At 52.0% G+C, this 21,670-nt stretch overlaps 8 protein-coding genes across 8 annotated transcripts; 3 read left to right on the forward strand and 5 right to left on the reverse strand.

Annotated features, from left to right (window-relative positions):
- Nucleotides 1–2,647: 2,647 nt before the first annotated feature.
- Nucleotides 2,648–5,799, forward strand: BO82DRAFT_312092 (NUC189-domain-containing protein). The gene is made up of 2 exons (XM_025632429.1): nucleotides 2,648–3,383; nucleotides 3,444–5,799. The coding sequence occupies exons 1-2, from the start codon at nucleotides 2,821–2,823 to the stop codon at nucleotides 5,431–5,433; spliced, it is 2,553 nt and encodes an 850-aa protein (XP_025491106.1). The 5' UTR covers nucleotides 2,648–2,820; the 3' UTR covers nucleotides 5,434–5,799.
- Nucleotides 5,800–5,923: 124 nt separating this feature from the next.
- On the reverse strand, nucleotides 5,924–6,588 carry BO82DRAFT_251050 (uncharacterized protein; the record flags this gene model as incomplete). Its single annotated transcript, XM_025630879.1, has 2 exons — nucleotides 5,924–6,149; nucleotides 6,359–6,588. Coding segments are annotated over 2 exons (456 nt in total), but the record flags the coding sequence as incomplete, so codon positions are not given.
- Nucleotides 6,589–7,234: 646 nt separating this feature from the next.
- Nucleotides 7,235–9,565, reverse strand: BO82DRAFT_416858 (WD40 repeat domain-containing protein; the record flags this gene model as incomplete). The annotated part of the gene is made up of 3 exons (XM_025640008.1): nucleotides 7,235–8,145; nucleotides 8,203–8,904; nucleotides 9,073–9,565. 3 exons carry the CDS (start codon nucleotides 9,563–9,565, stop codon nucleotides 7,235–7,237), a joined length of 2,106 nt encoding a protein of 701 aa, XP_025491108.1.
- Nucleotides 9,566–10,540: 975 nt separating this feature from the next.
- BO82DRAFT_433040 (Rab geranylgeranyltransferase BET4) lies at nucleotides 10,541–11,822 on the forward strand (the record flags this gene model as incomplete). Its single annotated transcript, XM_025640840.1, has 4 exons — nucleotides 10,541–10,549; nucleotides 10,613–10,723; nucleotides 10,783–11,371; nucleotides 11,449–11,822. The coding sequence occupies 4 exons, from the start codon at nucleotides 10,541–10,543 to the stop codon at nucleotides 11,820–11,822; spliced, it is 1,083 nt and encodes a 360-aa protein (XP_025491109.1).
- Nucleotides 11,823–13,125: 1,303 nt separating this feature from the next.
- Nucleotides 13,126–15,908, forward strand: BO82DRAFT_285555 (putative GTPase activating protein (Gyp5); the record flags this gene model as incomplete). Its single annotated transcript, XM_025631504.1, has 5 exons — nucleotides 13,126–13,164; nucleotides 13,240–13,597; nucleotides 13,721–14,790; nucleotides 14,844–15,785; nucleotides 15,846–15,908. 5 exons carry the CDS (start codon nucleotides 13,126–13,128, stop codon nucleotides 15,906–15,908), a joined length of 2,472 nt encoding a protein of 823 aa, XP_025491110.1.
- Nucleotides 15,909–16,189: 281 nt separating this feature from the next.
- BO82DRAFT_355137 (Dabb family protein) lies at nucleotides 16,190–16,967 on the reverse strand. The gene is made up of 2 exons (XM_025635361.1): nucleotides 16,683–16,967; nucleotides 16,190–16,588 (listed from the first exon to the last, which is right to left on the reverse strand). Exons 1-2 carry the CDS (start codon nucleotides 16,785–16,787, stop codon nucleotides 16,376–16,378), a joined length of 318 nt encoding a protein of 105 aa, XP_025491111.1. The 5' UTR covers nucleotides 16,788–16,967; the 3' UTR covers nucleotides 16,190–16,375.
- A 729-nt stretch (nucleotides 16,968–17,696) lies between these two features.
- On the reverse strand, nucleotides 17,697–19,029 carry BO82DRAFT_285583 (4-hydroxyphenylpyruvate dioxygenase family protein; the record flags this gene model as incomplete). Its single annotated transcript, XM_025631506.1, has 3 exons — nucleotides 17,697–18,081; nucleotides 18,149–18,313; nucleotides 18,371–19,029. The coding sequence occupies 3 exons, from the start codon at nucleotides 19,027–19,029 to the stop codon at nucleotides 17,697–17,699; spliced, it is 1,209 nt and encodes a 402-aa protein (XP_025491112.1).
- A 386-nt stretch (nucleotides 19,030–19,415) lies between these two features.
- On the reverse strand, nucleotides 19,416–21,298 carry BO82DRAFT_375305 (uncharacterized protein; the record flags this gene model as incomplete). The annotated part of the gene is made up of 3 exons (XM_025637471.1): nucleotides 19,416–19,911; nucleotides 20,504–20,507; nucleotides 20,755–21,298. 3 exons carry the CDS (start codon nucleotides 21,296–21,298, stop codon nucleotides 19,416–19,418), a joined length of 1,044 nt encoding a protein of 347 aa, XP_025491113.1.
- Nucleotides 21,299–21,670: the final 372 nt, after the last annotated feature.

The following is a 21,670-nucleotide window of genomic DNA, read 5'->3' on the forward strand; positions in this document are numbered from 1 at the left end:
CTCCGGAGGCGGCGTCGCCATTTGAGGTCGCTGTGAAGAAAAGCCCGCCTTGGGGTGGCCGAGATACAATAAATCTAAGCAGGCGGTGATTCCGATGGGAGTCTCAGTTACCCAAGGATTTTAGGAAGCGACGGCAACAACAATCAACTGAATAGGTAACACTCTGCGCTATCACAGACTAATGAATGGATTCGATAAGCGGGCGAGAGCAAGTAAGCTGATTAGATGACAGATGACAGAAGGGAAAACCGGTTGAATGAGCAGTCCCAGTTTGATGCGACGCCACGGGAGTTGTAGCAGATACAGGAAAGGATGAAGATTAGCGCGGGTCGCAAATGTGGAGAATGCGACAAGGCACTGAGCAAGTACTTATATCGCCAAGAGGCGGCGAGCGGTAAATGCAGCAGTCACGTGGGCGGCAAGCGTGGGTTAGCTAAGCGGATGGCAGCGGCGCCAGACGGATGTAAAAGAAAACGATATCAGAACCGTATGGGAAAAGGGAAATGAAGAGGAATTGAGATAAGATGGCAATCAAGGGAAAGTCACTGAAGGCCTGGAGTTGTTGAGATGTTCAAGCGTCATTCAACACACGTGCCCTTGTTCGTGCCTTAGGCCGATGAAAGGTTTTGGCAACGCGTTGGTGAAGAGAAAGGGAAGGACACGGATAGAATTGGGTTCGGGAGCTTGGACGGAAGTCGTTGCTAATAATAATAAGAAAGGGGGAAGGTGAAAATAATAAAGCCCCAAGGGAAAAAAAGAAAAAATAAAATAAATTTATCCCAAATAAAATAAGCAGCTGCAGTAGGTAGCTGTGGCTGGGATCGAACGGGTGAGCGCGCGACGCGATACAAGACGCGTGAGTAATATCCAGGGGCAACCGAGGATAATACAGGCTGCAACAGCTTAGGAAGCAGAGAAAGGTGAGTGAGGTGGAGGGCGGTCAGAAGACGGGAGGAGGGAATTGGGGTGGTGGTGTGGTGGTAAAAGTAGGGGAAAAGCGTGACCGGCGCGCAGCTCTCAGCTCTCAGCTCCAGAAACAGAGACAGAGAAAGTCGGAGGGGGTGCTAGAATCCTTAAGTACGAACGGCCGCGTCGCGCCCGTCCGCTCTCTGCCGCTAACTCCATCCGCTACGCTAGTCCCAATTTATCTAGTTCAAGCCATTCTACAACTCCTCATTGGCTCGCCGATGACGCGTTCGACGGATTTCTGGTTACTATTGGTCGTATCCAACCCTGGTCTTTGTTGGAAACATCCTCGAAGCCAGACACCAAGACAGAGAGTGTAATGGTAAAAAAAAAAAAAAAAAAAAGGTTTCGAGGTTGTCCACTCGGTGAGTGATGGATGAGGACGGCACCTTCAGAAACAAAAGCAACTGATCCAAATCACTGAAAGGTGGGACAACCGATATGCACCCTGTGAGTCAATCGGAAAGATACATCACTATGGTACCTCGGCCAAGTGAGATCAGATATGACATACCCGATTAAAGTATGTTAGGCCTTCAGCGGTGGGAGGATGCATCATGGATCTAATGTGAAGCTTACAGACCTGCTGGCCGCCCGAAGCCAGGATGTGTTGGTCTGCTGACCTGGTGTAACCCCAGGGCTGAGCCCTGAGCCCTCCCTTGCATCGCATCCGGTTTAGTCCGAATGCTGATGTAACCAGCCCCTTGGGTCGTTGCAAATCAAATCTCCCAGTGGCCAGCTCCGAGCATTCAGCGGATTTAACGGATTTGTCATGCTCATAAGAACGCGCATCGATGAGTTGGAAACAGTGCGTTTGTGTCGTGGAGGTGAGAGATTCGTAGAGGTTCCCACCACTATCATCAAATCAGAAGCTGGACCTCACCGAGGGCATGACGCCTTAAGGTCATGGGTTTCGATGAGTATGACACATATCGATTCCCGGTCGCTCGGCGCTTCTCGAAAGGATGACTCGTCTAGGCAGCCGTTCACAAACCATGGCGCCTGTTGTTTTTATTAGCCGTACTGTTGGGTTGCTCCATCAGGTCGGTCATGTCTTGTAGCAGCTGAGGATTTTTGTTCACAGGTTGAAGAGGGAGTTGAGAATCTGAAGGCTGTGGCACATCTGTTGCTGTAAGCATGGCTAATCTGACCAACTTGGCTGTTGGCAGGTAACCCGGGAATTGCCGCCCTGGCAGCGCGAGTAACTGCGATGGTGATCACAGGGAAAAATGAAAGGACAGCGAAGCGAAGACTTTCCACTAATCTCATCGAAAGCATCGGTGCTTGGGGTCGAGATATGTTGGAAGTGGGAATGGTCTGTCTTCCAGGGGGGCTCTTTGGCTCTCAAGACACTACACGGTAAGTGTGGTTTGAGGCTGTTGATGACTTTTGGTGAGAATGAAAAGCATTGCATGGAAATTAACATCCGTAAGTAGTATCAAAAGTATACCAGGGTATCATTTTCCGGCCCATTCTTCTCTGCACGTAAGACTTTGTGGGACAAGAAGTTGATTAGAGGAAGAAGGCTACGTACCGGCACCTCACTCCTCCGTACAATTGTGCTTGGCTGTAGCGGAGGATTAGATAAGACACCCGGAGCGGAACTCGATCACGGGCGGCTAAACCGCAACAGGCCAAGCGCATCTCTACAGAACTTTTTTTTCCTCTTCAGCAACCTCAACTTGGGTCCAGAAAGTCGGCGACGGTCGACCAGCACAACAGTCTTTCAGAGTCAAGAAGTTGTCGCTCGAATTTGCTGTGGGGTTAGGCTCTTTATCGCCTTCTGCTACCTTCTTCGCGACACGGATACATTTCCATTTATCGCCTTGATTCCACCCGCCGAGTCCATCCAAAATGGCCAAGAAAGCGTCTCGCCCGGCCGCTTCGAAAACTTCCTCCGCTGCGTCGCCCGCGGTAACAGGATCGACACAGATCGGAAATCAGTCTTCAATCTTGAAGGCGTCTTTCGCTCCATCAGAGTACCAACTGACACTCTTCGCGTCGGTCATTCAAGGCCTTGGTGCTCAGCATCTCCGCATTCACGATACGAACACAGGACGGTTACAGTGCGAGCATGTTTTGGGCCCCAAGGAGATTGTGACCTCATTAGACTGGGGTTATTTCGCCGGTCGCCAGAAGGACAAGGATCAATCGAAGAAGAAGAGAAAGAGGAATTCCGATATCAATGGGGGCGCTTTCGATCAGGGCGATGTCGTCGTCGCCTTTGGAACCAACATCTCTGAGATCCGAATGTATTCGCCTGTCGATGATAAGATTGTCGGCACGCTTGCCGGTGGACACGACAAGGGAATCAAAGATTTCAAGTTTAGTACCAGTCGGCCCGGAAAGGAGGGTTGGAGCATTGGCGGAGATAGCAAGCTAGTGCAGTGGGACCTCCGCACCGGACAGAAGACAAGGTAAATTCAGCCCAAGTCACCTCTCACCAAGGTCATTCTTTCGGTTAATCATATCTTCAGAACCGTCCATCTACCTTCCACGTCGACATATAATACACTCTCGCGTCCTCTTCCTTCTAACCCCCATGTCATCTGCGCCTCGCAAACGCCGTATATTGTTAGCGTCGAGAAGGACGAACCGCCTGTGTCGTTCGATGCTATGCGCAATCCTATCAGACAAATCTTCACATCTTCAGCAGAGTCTGCAGGGACGGGACTGTTCCTCGTATCCGATAGTGATCGCTACATTAATGTCTTCGATGCCGAGAAACAGGGACTTGTCATGAACCTTGTGGCTGAGCAGGGTGTGAGCTCCCTAGCTTTGTATACCGGCGCCGAAAAGAGCGGCGATGCTCTACCGGTAGAGAAGCAAGTTCTCGCCGCTGTGACTGAGGATGGCACGATTGAACTCTTCACGCGGCCATTCGTAACGCCCGTTGAGCAGACTTCTGCCAAGGGTGCTGCTCAGCAGAGGGCCAGATCTAAGCAGGCCATCAGGAGAGCAGAGGCATCGATCAAGGTCACCATGTCTGCTACTTCCGAGGCGCCTGTGTCAGTTGTGGCAGCGACGTTCCAAGGCCCCGACCTGGTTGTTGTCTGGGCCGACGGTGGTGTCGTTCCTGTCTTCGAGCGGATCCAATGGCTCGATGAGGAAACCGATGAGGTGTTATTCACTGGCACTAGGACCTTTCCTAGAACCAAGACTGGCGGAGTCTTGGGTTCCGTCACCACGAACGGAACAAGAAGCGCCAGAGAAGACGATGTCGACCAGTCCAGGGCCACGGTAGAGCAGGGAAACATCATTGAAGATGACATTGAAATGCAAGATTCTAAGGAAGATGCTGCTTCCCAGGCCGACAGCGAAGAAGAGTCCGACTCCGACGCCGACAACGAGAAGCCCCCGAAGCAGTTGCAGAAGAAGGAGGAGGAGGACAGCGATGTTGAAATGGGTAATGAGCAAGAGTCGGGCTCCGAGGACGAAGAGGAGGAGACTGGCGAGCCGTCTTTCGGTGAGCTTGTGCGCGCTAACCAGGAAATCGTTGACGTCGAAGCCGAGCTCGAGGACGACGTGCATATGGGATCCCTGATTCCCGGAAAGCCAAACGCCGCGATCCAGCAAATCCCTTCGGGCGTGTCACTGTCCACCGTTCTCACTCAGTCTCTTAAGACCAACGATACCGCTATGCTCGAGTCATGCTTCCACACCGGCGACCTCTCTATCATCCGCACTACCATCCAACGCCTCGACTCGTCCCTGGCAGCCACTCTCCTTCAGAAACTCGCAGAGCGCCTTTCCGGTCGCCCCGGTCGTTACGGGCACCTGCTCGTTTGGGTTCAATGGACCTGCGTTGCGCACGGTGGGGCTCTTGCTAGTAAGCCCGAGCTTCTGAAGCGGATGTCGACCCTCTTCAAGGTCATGGAGCAGCGCTCTTCAAGCCTTCCTTCGCTGCTCCTGCTCAAGGGCAAACTCGATATGTTGGACGCCCAGCTCGGATTGAGACGGTCGATCCACAATGGCGAAGAGGCCATGGACAGCGAGGATGAGGAGAACATCATTTACGTGGAGGGACAGGAGGAGGAATACGAGGACAGCGACGCCGAGGCGAACAAGAACACCGTCACACCCCGCACCAAGTCGATACGCGACCAGACCTACGACGAGGAGGAGTCGATGATGAACGGCGTGCACTACGGTGGAGACTCTTCCGAGGATGAAGAAGAAGGCAGCGAGGAAGAGGAGGACGAGGACGAGAATATCCTCGATGTCGAGGCGGAAGAGTCCGCTGGCTCCTCGGATGCGGAGGAGTCCCTCGAAGAAGATGAAGACGAGGATGCCGAGGATGCCGAGAGCGTCGGCTCCATGGTGGACTTCATCGCAGACACGGAGGACGAGGAAGAGTCTGATGACGAGGCCACTTCCGCTCCTCAGCCTCCACCTTCCAAGAAGGCCCGGCTGACCGGCGGTGGCGGTGGTGGACGAGGCAAGGGCAAGAAGGCAGGCAGAAAATAGGCGATAGATCAAAGGCTCTCTCTTTTTTTGTTCACTCTCATCACCTTGTCATCCCATCTTCTACCACGTCACCTACCTCTCCTACCATTAGATTTTATACCCCCGTTCTTCAGCAGCAGCAGCAGCGGCAACAGTAATGTTGGTGTCATTCTCCCAGGGTGTTTTATTATTGCCATCAGCCTAAAAAAAAAGTACAGAGAGAGAGGGAGGGCGGGATGTGTTGAGTTACGAGTAAAGGATCATGTTCTGATTGGTTCCAACTGGGATTTTGTTTGTCGTTTTCACCTCGAGTTTCCCACCATTTGTCGCATGCTAGAATTAGGGCCTGAGCCAAAAAAACAGGGGTGGGAGGGAAGAAGGGGTTAGTGTGAATATATCAATCATCGTTCTTCACCCGGCCAGAACATATATATCTCCCCCAACCACGTGACAGACCATCCCATAGCCAACAGATCATCAACCTTAATCAACCCAGCCTCTCCCCCCTCTCCTCACAAGCCCCCGAATGCACCACCCGATGCGCCGGCACCTCCGACAAGGGCACCTCCACCGCCACCGTCATCTCGCCGGATGGATACGTCGTCGCATGGCCCTCCGCGCTCACCTCTTTAGTATCTAGCGCCAGGATCGCCCCGTTCTTGCCCCCGGTCACCCACGCCTCATCCGCGGAGGTCGGGAGCGTGATATGCGCTATTCCGGAGAGGAAAAGCACCCATCTGGTTTGTTTTTTGGTCATGATGTTACTTTAGGGACAGTACAGTACACGCGACTCGTGACCCGGACCGAATCCATGGGAGGAGGGTGAGGAGTTAAGAGGTAGTGAGGTAGTCAATGGAGAAAGGGATTGTATTCGTGGCAATGCTTGTATGTTCTATTTGGATTGTGGGCGAAAGGGGTTGTTGGGTGGGGAGGGGAAGAAACATACTGCAGCGCGGGCGCATTGTGTTGGCCGCCGTCATAGTGGGCGGGGATGAGGATGTTGGTTGCGTTGCCGGTGATGCGGCCGAGGTTGAGGACGGCGTTGCCGGAGACCCCGGCCTCGGAGGTGAGAGAATAGCCCGGTTGGAGGGCCCAGCATTCGAGCACGGAGTGGTTGTTGTGGGCTGTGAGGGTGGTGATGTTGAGGGTGCTGGGGAATATAGTACTGATAGTCGTTGTAGTGTTTGTGGTGGTGGTGGTGGGGACGGTGGCTGCTACTGCTGATGCTAGGGCAGTGGTGCTGAGGGCTAGGATGCTTGAGATAAGGTCGGTAGTGGTAGTGGTAGTGGTGAATACGCCCATTGTGGATGGTTGCAGGTCCGAAGCAAGGCTCGATTGAGGTTGATGGGTATGGAGGGAAATAGAGTGGTTGATGCTGTAGTACTGAGCACTGTACGGAGTACAAGAGGCAGGATGCTGTAGGTGATGAGCTACATATATGATAAAAATATTGCTTCGGATTACGTGCCACCCGACGGCTGAAAATATCCGAGTAATTGAACTCAAAGCACAGGGGGCTCTTCATTCCAAGTAAGTCTACTGATGATCATTGGTTCCGGAATGCAAGATCGTGGTGAAAAAGGCTTGAGTCAGTTTAGACGCGCTATTGATGTATGAACAAAACCCATGCAGCAAGGATCGTCGGCCCGGTCCGATTCCACAGGCAGGAGGGTTCCCATCCTCCGTGAGGTATACATGCCAGAGAGACCTCATTGAAAGAATAACGGGTGACTACAATTTAGTAGTTAGCGGGTTGTAATAATGTTATGCACCTACGGCAAGCTTCGCAATCCACGTCGCACTGGTATCAGGATCGCTGGTATCAACGAATGATTTCATCCCCCGGTTTCTCTAGACCTTCCAAACCCTCAAGGATGCCCCTGCCCCCAAAAGAGCCCGCCACTGCAGCTGTGCTTCGCTTAGATCCGCTCCACACCTCATGAAATTTGACGCTTTGATCGCTGGAAGCTACGATGATGCAGCCTTCGTGCATCGTGCGCGAACACCATAGGCCTCCCTCCTTAGCGCGCGGCCGTACAAAGGCGCGACTCATACGACGTTGACTCGGCTGATATCGGCTTTGCCCGGCTAACCGGTCTTGATTTGCTGTGCTCGACACGCCCTCGTCTCTAGCCTCGTCCGAAGCTTCATGCTCAAAAATATGGGGTCTTCCAGGGTAAATGACAGCGCAGAGTGCCCGCCCGCAATCGACCACGAGGTCATTATCTGCGCTTTCCCAGCTGCTTCCGTGCGGCCCCCAAGGAATTGCAGCGATTTGCTCACAAGTCGGCCAAGCGAATACCGCAATTCGGTAGGGGTGCTCTGGCTGGGCGAACCCGAACGTAGCCACGATCTCCCGCCTGGTCTTGCTCCAAATCAAGCCCGTCACTTGTGCATATACATGAATTGTGGCCAGACATGCACCCGTCGGGGCGTGGTAGAAGTGGATAGTTCGGTCGTTGGATCCTCCCCCGGTGGCCAAGAGGGATGGTTGCCAAGGAGCAAATGCAATCGCTTTCACCGCCGCCCCATGGATTAGTCGATGTTTTTGACGGTTGGCTGGAACCATGATTGTTTTTTCACCACCGGAGATCAACGACCCCGTATGGTTCAGCAGGGATGTGGTAAAAGGTCTAACATATGACAAGGCCCAGGGTGGAAGCAGGTTGCTGATGAGACTGCGTCTTCGGTGGTGGAGCCTGCCGGCCTCTGTCGTAAGATTAGAGAGCGAACCTGTGCCTTCTGTGCCTGCTGACTGACCTGACTGGCCCGCGGATTGGTGTGAGGAACGATATGACGAATCAGTTTGAAGCGAAAGATTGAGTTCACGCGGAGGAAGGATAGTCTGGAGCTCAAATAGCAGACAAAAGTTGTCATTACCCCCTGTTGCAAGAAAAGAGCCATCCGGTGACCAACTGATTCCACAGATCTGCTGTGTGTGAGCAGCTATCTTGGCGAGCAAGGTCATGGCTCCGTTCCAGTCATATCGGTCCCATATCTCATCATCAGGCCACTCCACTGAGTAGTACCATATGTTCCCTAGATCATCTCCTACAGCCAGATCCTCGACATCAACTTCCATATTGCGGAATCGTTCTGATGTTCTGCGGGACTTGGTTTGCTTGAATGCCACACATGTAATGCTCTCAGGATGGCTAATCTCAAATCGGACCTCAGCGTCGAAGACACTCCACAAACATAACATCCCCGACTGTCTTGCAACAGCCAGTATACTTTTGCCGCCATTGTCAGAGGAGAATGCTAAACATGTCACGTAGTTGGAGGGATGCTGATCGCTAAGGGGAGGATGCTGTACCCCAAGATCTTCGGACCACAAATACACGCGGTGACCCAAACCGACAGCAAGAATACCGGATGTGGATGAATACGCCAATGCTGAGCAATAAAAGTCATCGCGGAGGAGGGGCGCATCTAGAATGCGAAATGGACGATTGGGGACGACTCGCTTACTCGGCTTGGATACAGGCATCCCTGACAGTGGGCTCAATGGTCAGTCATAGGTCTCGGGACTCTGAGAGGCCCAAAATAGATATCAAAGGACGACAAAGATAATCAACTGTCTACCAGGAGCTTCGTTGCTAGAACAATGCAAAACAATACAAGCACTCGGTCGACCTTGTGAGCAGAACTGGGACTTACACAGGTCTCTCCCATTCCGTTTCCAGGCGTTATCCTTCCACACAAAGGGAGAGAATCTCTCGTAGTTCGAAGAAGCTGGATTCGGCAACCCGCGGAGCGGTGACCAGGGCCTACTGCTTTGTATAAGTCTCGTTGCTGGATCAAAGTCCAAAGCAAGTGCCACCCTGGATTTGTGTTTCTCGCGTTCCTCGTTCGCCGCACTCTGGGGTAAGAATTTAGCAGTAAACATGGGAGCAGTAGTGCCACTGGCGAAAGGAGAGCCCGAGCCACGAGCGACTATCGTAGATGCTCGACCCAAGGCGGCAGAGTTTCCTCCAACATTCCAGACAGCTCCAGAGCTGATTTGTCTCAAGATGTCTCTGGAGTCGCGGAAGGACGGATCACTCCCAGTAAAGGCAGGCTCGGCGACAAGGTGAGGACGATAGTGAGTGCTGCAAATGCGATTTGACGCTATCTTGGAACCGCTGAAGTATCTTGGAAGGTGTGACGGCATGAACGGGTCATCTCTAGGCGGTCGTCGTCGCAGTAGCTTCTCCTCTGGCGATAACTCTCGCGGTTTCTTCACTATATGAAATGGTGTTGTGGGCGCGCAATTGGACTCTCGCAAGGGAATATATCGATCAGGCAGCTCACATCTCATACTGCAGTCAGATGACTTGTAGTCCACGGGAAGTCTGATTTTGGATCGAGTTTTCCTAGTTGGCCCTGTTGTTAAGGCAGACAACGCGTGGTCTGAAGCCCTCAAAGCATGTGCATGAGGGGCGGACGAAAGCCTGTTTCCCGGGTTGAGAGGAGAGAACTCGAAGCTCTTAGCATCTTGCAGTTTCTTTGACCCAGGTAGAGGAGTATGTATATTGAGTTTGGAATGAGTGACGGGCTCCAGCAGTGATGGGGCACTCGCACACAGGTGAAATGATGGTACTCGCCGACCTCCATTGGCCGATGAATTGGGTATAGAAGGATCCGAATGGGAATGAGAGCTTGCCAGCATTGAGCTTCGCGATGAGCGAGTGCTTAAGGTCATTGCTCTCTCTGCCTCAATTTGAGACAACAAGCAGTTGAGGGTGCGCGGATGATAGTCCCCAGATGTATAAAGAACGCTGTATAATTATTGTGTCTTTGGTAAAGTTCGTGAAGCCAAGAAATGAGCCGGAGCTCTCTTATCGATATATTGCCATGCTGCCAAAGAACAGCATGGCGGAGCGATAGTTGGCAATAGTCAGAGAGAAGAGACTAACCATGTTACCTCCGATGAATGCAAAGTACAATGGTTGTATAGAATATGACACGTGACTCGTCTAGATAAGGAAAGTGGCTGCGGCTCGCCTGGAAAGGCAACCAGGGACTCGTCGCTTCACATACTCACTCGCTCCGAGGTCATCTCTTATCGATAACCTTAGTGACCGTCATCCCAGTTGCAACTCCTTCTGGACGACGAAGCATCTCAAAAAGTCTTTTTTGATCTATAATGGCTGAAGTGACGTACCTATTCTTGCTGGCTCATTCGCGCACATCAAACTGACCTCGTGTGCAACTACAGCATGGGATTCCGCGATACGCGCGGAGAGGGGAGCGGACTGAAGAAGCTCGCCAACAAGAGCTTCGCAAGATCGAAAAGTATCGAGAACTCGAACGATCAGTCCGAGAAAAGGTGCGTCTATGCAATCGTACATCTCTATGTGGCAAGCGTGACCTAACGATGGTGATCAGATTGCGGCACAGCAGTACACACCAGAAACTCTACAGAAGATATCCGAACTGCTAAGCAGCAACCCTGAGTATTACACGATATGGAATTATCGTCGTCAAGTCCTGCGAAGCGAATTCTCGCGTGCAGAATCTAGCAACTCCAACGAAACGGCAGCAGAACAGATTGCTTCCTTGATCAAAAGCGACTTGCTGTTTCTTATTCCCTTGCTCAAGAGTTTTCCTAAGTGCTACTGGATTTGGAACTACCGCGTCTGGCTTTTAGACGAAGCCAAGCGTCTTCTTCCTGCTTCGATTTCCCGTCGATTTTGGCAAGAGGAATTGGGCCTGGTCGGCAAGATGCTCAACCTGGACAGTAGGAACTTCCACGGCTGGGGTTACAGACGATTTGTCATAGAGACTCTTCGGCAGCTCAAGTCCGCAGAGCAACCCAGCGAAGACATGACCCAGGCTGAATTTGACTACGCAAAGAAGATGATCGGCGCCAACCTGTCGAATTTTTCTGCTTGGCACTATCGTACCAAATTGATCCAGCGACTGCTAAACGAGCGATCAGCCAGCGATGAGGAGCGGAGAAAGATGCTCGATGACGGTATGTTACGTTTTCCGCCGTGTGGCGCAGACACAAGCGTCTTACTGCGTGGGCATGCTAACATGTCATTTCGGAAGAGTTGGAATTGGTCCATCGTGCCTTGTGCGACCCATATGACCAGTCATTGTGGTTCTACCACCAGAACTTAATGTGCGTCTTTGATCCGATGGCAGCGGCGCAGACAATGGCACCGAATCTCAGTGACTCGGAACGCTTGGAATACCTCCGACAAGAGATTGAAGAAATTGAAGACATGCTAGATGGGGCGGAAGACTGTAAATATCTCTACCAAGCCTTGATCGACTGTACGTTGTTGGCTTGGAAGGTGGAGGGAATAACTCCCGCTGATACGCAGAAACGGGCGGTATTAAAGTGGCTTGCGGAGTTGAAGAAGCTGGACCCGCTGCGACAGCAACGGTGGCTGGATTTTGAACAGTCACTTGCCTGCTGAGCCGATCATGATCATCCCTTGCCGACCGATCTGGAATCTGATAGATAGAACGCCATCTTCGGGATATTCTTGATGAGATTTGATTTTTTTTTGATTTTTTATTTTTTTTATTTTTTCATTCTGTGGTCCCTTTCACAATCAATCCTTGCTTAGCTATTATGCTTCTGTGTCCCACATACCGTCATAGACACCGATGTAACCAACTAAAGATAAATGGCATACAGATATATACGTAGCTCTTAGTTGGTGGAGACGGCAGCAGTCGAGAGGGTGGGTGTGAATAATAATGGATTGTTGGTGAGTTTCAGAATAATAGATGTGGCTCTAGGAAGGAATGTTTCCCTTAGATATCGATTAATGGCCGCAGAATCAGCCCATGGGTCAGTTCCCATGGGAAGAAAGAAAGAAAGGGAGAAAGAGAGAATGATAAAAATATAAAAAATGCTGCCTGCAGACTTGGAGGTTCAATAAGACGGTGTTCACCTTGTCTTTGTTAATTAGAACTTCTCCTGTCTCTTATTTTTAGTCTGGCAATCAGTTGGTCTTCCAAGTTGTCAGAAGTCTCCTTCTCCTGACTAGTAATTGATTAGTGCGGAGTACACCAACGGTACTAGACCTACACAGCTAGTTTTTAGGGGGGAACTGTACTGTACATGCAAGAGTCAGCCAGCCAGTCATCCATTCCTACCACAATCACAATCACAATACACAATAATAATAGAGAGACTACGAATTACGCGGAGTCGAGACTGCCTAATTCTAGTTTGCTGCTCTTCTATCTCTCTTTCACCTTCTTCCTTCCATTCTACTACGCCATTGTGTATTCTTGCAACCTGTCTTCAACTGCACCTTAAAAAAAGGGAGTCAACCTCCTGGATTTACTTGCTGGGAACCGATCTTCCTAGTTCCGTGGCACGGTCCTGGAATTCCACCCGCTGGCTTCTGGGTCCATCCATTCCATTCATCCCCATCTCCCGTTCGTCTATCCAACCTCTCGCTGTGCACTTTCCCCCCCTTCCTCCTCCCCTCAAGTCTCCAGTTCTCAGTCTCAACTCCTCACCTCTCTCCACCACCAGAATTAATTTCTTTCTTCTTCTAACAACGGTCGGTGGCTACCGTCCCATCTCCGCCTGCCTCCACCTCCCTATCATGGAAATTTCGCAATTCTGACCTCCTCAATCGCTCCCCCCCCACGTATCGCGCGTGTATTCAGCCTCGTTGTATCAATTGGAAATTCAAAGCTGGAAACCAACTGGTCTTACATAGTTTCGGCCCCCCCCTCCCAGGTGGTCGGGTCTAAAATATGTCGTCTTCCAGACGCAATAGCGAAACTTACGAAGGAGTGAGCCTCTGACCTCTCGACCCGAATATATTCGATATCCTTGAGGACCCCATAATGACAACTTATTTGTACCAGGAATCCTTCGATGATGCACCTGAATCTCCGACTTCACACGCTGATCTTAGCGTCTCTATCCCGAAGAGTTCCTCCTCCCGATCGTTGACCGACAGCCCTCCGAGTGGATCGAATGTAACACCTCAATTGACCGAAGCACCCCCACTACCTATAAGCTCCCAAAGCTCCCAAGAGGACCCGGAAAACATCGAAGAGAGCGATACTGCCAGTGTAGACAGAAAATCTGAAGCAGAGGATACCCCCCGCAAGACCAAGAAGTCACCATTGCTGACCGCGCATCGGTTGTCGACGACTTCCCTCGACGAGGTGAACCTTACCAGCAATAAGGAGGAAGAGTCGCTTGAGAACCAACGCTTGAGTGAGGAGCTCAAATCTGGCACATCTCCACCAATTGTATCTAGAGACTCGATTTCGTCGCAGAGCTCGCGCCTTCAGGGATCGACCAATGCTTTGCCCAATGGTGCTTCCACGAACAAATCAGCCGCTCCTGCACCACCTCCACCACCAACCCGTTCGTTCACCAGCCCCTTCGCATGGCTTTCTCGAAGCTCGTCATCCAACAAGGAGGCCAAATCGCCTCCACCGCAGCCCCGCCGCAACACGGCTGCGTCGATTTCCACGCTCTCCAGCAATCCTGATGGTCGATACCACGATGGAGAAGATGCGGACGGCACCGGCTCAAGGAGGCCTCGAAGAAGTAGCCTGAAGGATCAATTCAAACAGCTCAGATTGCGTGACGAAGGTCTTGTATCGGAGAACGACGAAGCGAGTGTCACGTCAGGACGGGCCAGTATTAGTCACTCCGCAGGGAGCCCTCCGAGTATCCCGGAAGAAGGTGACAGCTACACGAGCATTACTCCATCCGCAGCTTCTCCCTCCAATGGTACGTCGACTGTGAATCCAAATCTGCCGCCGGGTACAGTCGCAGGCTTCTCAGCCTCAGCGACAGATGCGTCTGCACCGGTAGACTGGGAGCTCTGGCAGCAATTAGTCAACCGTGGCCCACAAGCGCTGAAAGGGGCGAACTCGGAGGAGCTTAATACCGCCATCAAACGAGGGATCCCGCAAACTATTCGAGGGGTGATCTGGCAAGTCCTGGCTGACAGCCGCAACCCCGAGCTGGAAGATGTGTACCGAGAACTCGTTGCCCGTGGTACAGACAAGGAGAAGCAGCGACCTGGCAACAGCGCGGCCAGTGGACTAGGCGAAAAAGACTCTGCAAGGTCGTCGTCTCGTTCTTCGGTTCGCTCAGAGCGGTCCGCCTCCCTGGCACACTCGGTCAATGGCTCCTCGAGCCCTTCCCATGAACTCGATTCCGAACGGCTGGCCAAGGAACAAGCAAAGAAAGCGAAGGAGGATGCATTGGCGTTGCAAAAGTTGGAGAAAACAATCCGACGCGATTTGGGCGCTCGCACGAGTTATTCGCGCTATTTTGTGTCACAAGGGAACCAGGAGGCTTTGTTTGGGCTGTGCAAGGCGTATGCCCTTTACGATGAGGGGGTGGGATACGCCCAGGGAATGAACTTCATTGTCATGCCCTTGCTCTTCAACGTAGGTCATCCAATCACTCAAAAGAACAATGAGTTACACTGACGGTCTTGCAGATGGACGAGGCGGAGGCATTTACACTTCTGGTCAAGCTCATGAATCAGTATGGTTTGCGGAAGATGTTTATCCAGGAGATGCCTGGTCTTCACCGCTGCTTGTATCTCTTTGAGCGTCTGCTGGAGGACTTCGAGCCGGCCCTCTACTGTCACCTCCGGCGACGCGGTGTACCTCCCCAGCTGTACGCAACACAGTGGTTTCTCACTCTGTTTGCTTATCGGTTTCCTCTACAATTAGTCCTTCGTGTTTACGATCTCATATTCGACGAAGGCCTTGAGAACGCTATTCTCAAATTTGCTCTCGCCATCATGCGCCGAAATGCAGACGCGCTTTTGGAGATGAAGGACATGGCACCTCTGACCACGTTCCTGAAAGAGCGTTTGTTTGACGTTTACATCGACAGGCAACCGACTCCCTCCTCGATCCTGGAGTCTGGCTTCTTTGGAAGCTCGGGCGCTGCCGACAAGGAAGTCTATCGCGCGGATATCATGGTGCAGGACGCTTGCGCTATACCTTTAGAACCAGAGACGGTCAGTGCGTACACAGCTGAGTGGGAGGACAAGGTACGGACGGAAAAGGAGCGCGAGGTCGAGCTCGAGCACTTGAAGCACACTGTGGCCGTGCAAAGTGCCCGGATCCGCCAATTGGAGGAGCAGAACGAGGCTTCTGACAAGGAGCATGTTCAGCTCGCGTCAGAACTGGTTCACGTCAAGGTCGAAAACGAGGAGCTGACAGACATTAATGATGCATTGAAGATGCAAGTCAAGGAGCTCAAGATTGTAGTGGACAAGCAGCCAGCAGAGGTGGAGGAGAAGCTGCGCACAGAGATGGACCGCATCATGCAACGCAACCTTGAGGTTCAAAATGAGAACCGATCGATGGTCGAGCAGATGGCAGAGATGGAGAAGGAGCTGGTACAGGCCAAGATGAGATGGGCCGAGGTGAGTCTATCCCTGGTCATTCGGTTCCCACAGTACAACGCTGACTTAACGAATCCAAAGATCCATGAAAACCATGAGAATCTCAAACAGAAATGGAGTGACCTACGCAAGGCTCTCGACTAAGTTGGGGGTTGTATATTCTAGGCTAGAATTCAGTGATGGAGGAGTAGTAGTTGCTGGCTTCGCTGCTTTTCCCCCCTTGCTTTCCTCGTTCGGTCTCCTTGACGGTTTCTGAACCATATTTGTACATTTTAAACGACTGACAAGGAGGGCAAAACTCTTGGGTACCCTGTACTTTTAATCCCAGGGCATGATGGGCGAGGGCCATGTTAGTTGTCTCATGTTTATGTTTTTATCTTCACTTCTGCTCGACTGGGCAGCGAAACCAGGGCATTCAGCTATGCTCCAGCATGCATGCATGGAACTGATTCATGAATTGGATATTAAATCACACGACACGAGTGTCTGAGTAGACTATATTCAAATAAAAATCCCTTCCCTATTGAGAAGAGAGACCTCACAAATCATGTCGATCATAAAGTCTATACACCAAGACCACTTCATCTCTCTCCCTTTGATCTCCTTCAGACTCACAGAACACTCTCAAAGTACGTCGTCAACACATCCTCCCGCACGGGTCCCACCACCGCCTTCAACGCCTTGTGCGCCTCACACTCGGTATCATAGTACTTCATATCCTCCAGCGAGGCAAACGTCGTCTTGACGCTCAGATTGTAGCCCTTGTTGCGGGGGTCGGGGAACGACGGGCCAGCGGCCGCGCCGACGATGTATGGCTTTCCGTCCTAGATCGTCGGTTCAGTGTCAGTCAGTATCTTGTTGTGTTTCGTAAACTCAACCCGGCAAGTAGAACAAGTGACTTGGGTCTGGCTATCTTACCTTGACGGCCGTCTTCGCAAGCACTTTGTATTGCTCGAGCACGCGGTCCCGGGCCGTCTCGTCGGGGATCTTGAATAGAGTGATGCGTTCGACGGCTGGGGCCATTTTGGAGAGGGTGCGGAGCATTCAAGTTCAAGGTTCGGGGTAACCCAACAGGTTTCTCTCTGGGTGTAAGTGGAGGTGGATGAGCGAGTGCGGGTGGGATATTGCGTGGGAGGTTTCTTATGTGAGAAGCAAGTCTAGATATAAGAAGTGAGGTATATGTACAGTATATGGCGAAAGGTGAGTGGGTGGGTGGGAGGGAGGGAGAGGGCTGGGCTTTATGTATTGTAGTTATCCCGTCGGGGCAGAGTATAGGCGGTTGCGGGGTAGTTAGTCCAGGGAAATGGGGAACAGTACCGTACAGTCGGTGCTTTGGTGGGGACTTTTGTTGGTGGTTAGCCTAGGTAAAATCTGAACTCGGGTCTTGGTTAGTGACTTCTTTGTGGGAGTATAGTCCTGCAATGGTGAGCAATTGCGCTGATTGTTGTACTGTAACTACTGCACTCAGTAGCTTGAGCTGGAAGGAAGGGGGGACTTTCCGACGGATGTCGGCTGGCGTCGGGTACGGTCGGGTCTGGGTTATGATCCCGGGGTTTCTACTGTATGTACTGTACATCGGGGCTGGTGTGAGATGGTGATTTACTGGACGAGATACTTGGGAATGTCTATGCAGAGCTTGCTGTATGCATTGGTATTCAGGTGGTGCTTCTATTGCTCTTGCTTGCTTGTTGTGTATACCTAGTGATTATACCCGGGGGCGATCGATGACGACGACTCGACCGCGGAATTCTTTCCTCGCGCTCCCTTTCCGCCGCGCCCACCCCGGCTATTTTCCTTGCCGACGTTGCGGAATAATACCTACCTACCTACAGGACCTTCCTACCTTCCGGTCTTGCCTCCCTGTCAATCTTCCTCTATGATGGTCTAACGAGATCTCTTGTGCAGACTGCAACGCGACATGTCGTATGCCAATCACAAATTCCCCCGTAGAGCCTGCTCTCGTTCGAAGGCCTCGAACAGACTCTTGAAGTTCCCGGCGCCGAATCCATCGAAATTGTTGCGCTGGATCACTTCCAGGAAGACCGTCGGTCGGTCGAGCACGTGCTTGGTGAAGATCTGGAGCAGGTAGCCCTTCTCGTCGAAATCCACCAGGATGTGCAGGTCCCGCAATCGGTCGATATCCTCTGCGATCCGCGGACCACCATCGGACAGCCGCCGCCGCAAGTCGATGTAATACTCGTCCGGGACGCGCAGGAAGGACATGCCGCGCTGCCGGAGTCGGCTGACGGCCGTGACGATATCGTGCGTTCGGAATGCGATATGCTGCACTCCAGCATTGTTGTAGAAGTCGACAAATCTGTTGCGTGAATGATAGTAAGTTTCTGGTTGCGGTCTGCAGTGAATGGGCTAGGGACGGTACGCACTCCTCGATCTGGGACTTCTTCTTCCCCGGTGCTGGCTCATTCATGGGCATCTTGATCACTTCATTGGGTGACGCGACGACGATGGAGCGCATGGCTGAGTACTCTCCACACATGCTCAAGTCGTCCACGGTCCAGTATCGGTGGAAGTCGAAACAGTCTTCGTAGCTGCAGTATTGGCGTTCAGCATGCAATCCTTCCGCAGCATGCACCGAGTAGACTTACTACTTCACTATGGAGTCGACACCATTCGAAGGCTGATTGCCGACGCAATGGTCGATTTCGATAAAGTCGATCTGTGGAAGGAGCCGATTGATGGAATCCTCCTCTACCACTGCTTTGTAGCCCGGGAGGAATGGCCCTGAGTAGTCTTGCCGGCTGATTAGCGTATGTGTCGTGTCTCCATACACCCCTACAGTAGCCACGCTGATGCTCCCGTTGTCTCCGTCTACTAGATTCTGAGGCGGCGTAATGGAGGTTGCACCGTTGTCGACCGCTCTCTTCCAGACACTCTCCACATCACCATTAATCCTGAACGCGACATCTTTGACTCCGTCTCCGTGTTTGGTCAAATGAGCGTGGATCTCAGCTAGAGAGGGCTTCTCATCGCGCTCGGACACAGCTCCCTCTGTCTCCAACGGAGTACGAACGGGTGAGGTAAGGACAAAGGTGGCGCCGTGATTCGAAACCACATAGGACACGATATTGCGAGACCCCGTCTCAGGGCCCCGGTATGCAGCATGCTCGAAGCCCAAGCGAGTGACGTAGTAGCTTGCAGCCTGCTTCGCGTTGCCGACATACCATGTGATATGATCGAAGCCCACGTATTCTGGACCCAGTTTCGCAGGAGAGATGTCCTCCTCGGCCTGAGACAAAATAGCCATGGCAAGTATACAAACTCGTAGAAAGCGACCAGAGTGGAGATAGACTTTGCCCGTGCACTGGTAGACAGCACGCCTCATAGTCCAGACCTCCTCTTCTCGCATGTCTTATATCTCTGCCCGCGTGTTTTGAGTTATGTCGTGAAAGCCAGATCCGCTCCGATATCGCCATGACAGGAGACTGTATTGCCGTCGTTGTTTGACACAAGGTTTCCACATTCTCCCCCTCGAGTTTGGACAACGACAAGCCACAAGGTTCAGCCTCTGACATCTGCATGACATGCTCCCGCCAAGGCAGGTTTCAACCGAACCAGGACAAATTCCCAGATAGCTCTCCAGCAGCTCCTGTAGCTTGGAGCAAGCATGTGCTGTCCCAAGATCACGCGGTCTTAGAGGTCATTGACAGGCTCCGGTCGATTCTTGAAGTAAATCTTGTATCGCACCACCTCGACCACCTCCAATTCGTCACTATCGCCGCCCCCCCGCGCGGAACCCGCCGCCGGCGTCGGCCTCCGCTGCACGAGAGCCAGCGGCTTCGGCAGCTTCTTCACCTCGCCTGTTATGCGTTGGTAGCGCCCGACGTAAAGGTAGACCCGCTTCATCCAGGCCGCGTCGTCCGCGGGATTCTGCGGCGAGTAGTCCGGGAACATGAGCTTGCCGATCGGGGTCTCGAACACGGACGCCCCGTCGGGAAATTCGGCGGAATGGGAGGATTCATCGTGGGAAGGGATGTTGATTGTGCCTTGGAGTTCCAGTAGCGCCAGGCCGGAGGGGGTTTGGAGGAGCTGGGGAAAAGGGTTGGAAACGCGTGAGGGCGATCGCGACGCGCGCGGGTGGAGGGTGATGGATGGCATTGTGAGATAATGCGATAGTCGAGAATCAAGACTCAGAGGCGCCGATATGCTCTGGTAGGACGATTGATCAGGTTTCTGCACGGTGATGAGTGGTATGTCTGCTGGTTCTGGTGGTTTGAAGAGATCAGTGTCGTGTCTCCTGAAGCAGAGGTGGGAAATTCGCTGCGTCGGGCGTGCATTTGTCGGCGCGGTATCTTATCGGCGGTGTCTTTTCGACTACAGTCGGTCATCACATGAATTAAGTATAATGTTTGCGCAACGTCAAGTACGGTGATCTATGAAGCTTTGGATATCAATCCTACGAATGAATTATGTATCGTTATAGGAATGGGCTCGACGAGACAGAAGCAATCATAAGAGAGAGAAAAAATTGCCATTTCGTTTAAAAATGCTGGCTAAAACGTGCCCACATTGTGTCGGAAATCCATAAGCTGCTCAGTCGTGCCCTCAATTACGTTGAGTGCTCTTGGTACTTAGCGAGCTGAAGTGGTATCGCCGGTGCTGTCCATATGGATCGATCAGGCCACCTGGCCGGATTTGTGCGCCGAAAATCTCGAGGTTTTCCTGAATGGTTATGCAGAAAGAGTGCGATTCGAGTAGTCTCTCCTTCGCGCAAATCTAACAGTACTGCGTCGTCAAGTCACAGTGTTTCTGCTAAGTAACGCAATTTGCGCTAGCAGATCCTGATTCAGAGGTGACCAGTGCTGTGGCCGATCATAGACGGCGCGCGGCTATGTTGGCGGATATTGAGTCGACCGACAATGTAGTGATCTGAAGTAAGGATAGAAATTGACAGATACACCAAAGATGAGGTTTGTTGCCATTGGAATAGTTCAGCTGTTGCGGTAGCAAGCATTTTCAAGGTTCTGAAGACCCCTTATGGCCTCGCTGACGCCCTCCTCGCCTGTCATGCCTACAGGGCCTTGCATCTTGCCATACCGCAGATCACTCAAGTCACCCACCAAACCATTGAGATCGGACAGGAGTGAGCTTGCTTCCTTGTCGACTTCGGTCACCTCATGTTCCACGTTGGAGCATGCCGTCTGCATAGCGGCGAGAAGACTCGATACTGAGTGGTAATTGGACGTAGAAGTCGTCTGCCCAAACAGCTCGACATCCATATCCATCTCGCGCTGCTCAGCTGAGCTAATGCCATCAATGCCTGTCTTCATCAAGGATTTACGGAGCTCTGCCTTCTGGCGTTCACCCTGAACTGCTTCCTTGTCAATGTTCTCATTGACTAGGTCCAGGTCCTGCTCGCGAATCTCTTGTAATTCACGATAGAGAACCCTGATGTGCGGGTGAGAGCGTAGTCTCTTTGGAAAGAGCTCAGTGAACTGCTGCAACGAGATGATTGTTGGCAAGGGAGCTGGGGTCAAAAGGAAATTGCTCAGAATGGCTGTCTCTGAAGGTGCCATAATGAATCGAGTTGCCGTAAGAAGCGCGGCTATAGCACATAAAACGAGCTAGAAATACGTAGCTCGTCCTTGCCGGCAAAAATGACAGTTTCTTTCTTAATGATGGACGATCTTTGGTGGCTGTGGTGTTACGCTCAATCGGGACAAATCGCGTTCCAAGCCAATCAGAAATTGGGAAAGGGCGATATAGGTGAGCGATGAAGGGGAAGAGCAGCAACTCAAGAATAACATATAGAAGTGTAAATGTTACTTCATTGTGTGCTGTGGCCTTTGAGGGGTTGTAAGGTTGCACGTAGGGTCATTTGTTATATCAGAGAGTAAGCGAAGGAGTGGTGGAGAGGGAAGAAGAGGAAGGGCGAATGTTCCAATTTA

Source organism: Aspergillus uvarum (assembly GCF_003184745.1).
Source record: "Aspergillus uvarum CBS 121591 unplaced genomic scaffold BO82scaffold_33, whole genome shotgun sequence".
NCBI classification, from domain to species: Eukaryota; Fungi; Ascomycota; class Eurotiomycetes; order Eurotiales; family Aspergillaceae; genus Aspergillus; species Aspergillus uvarum.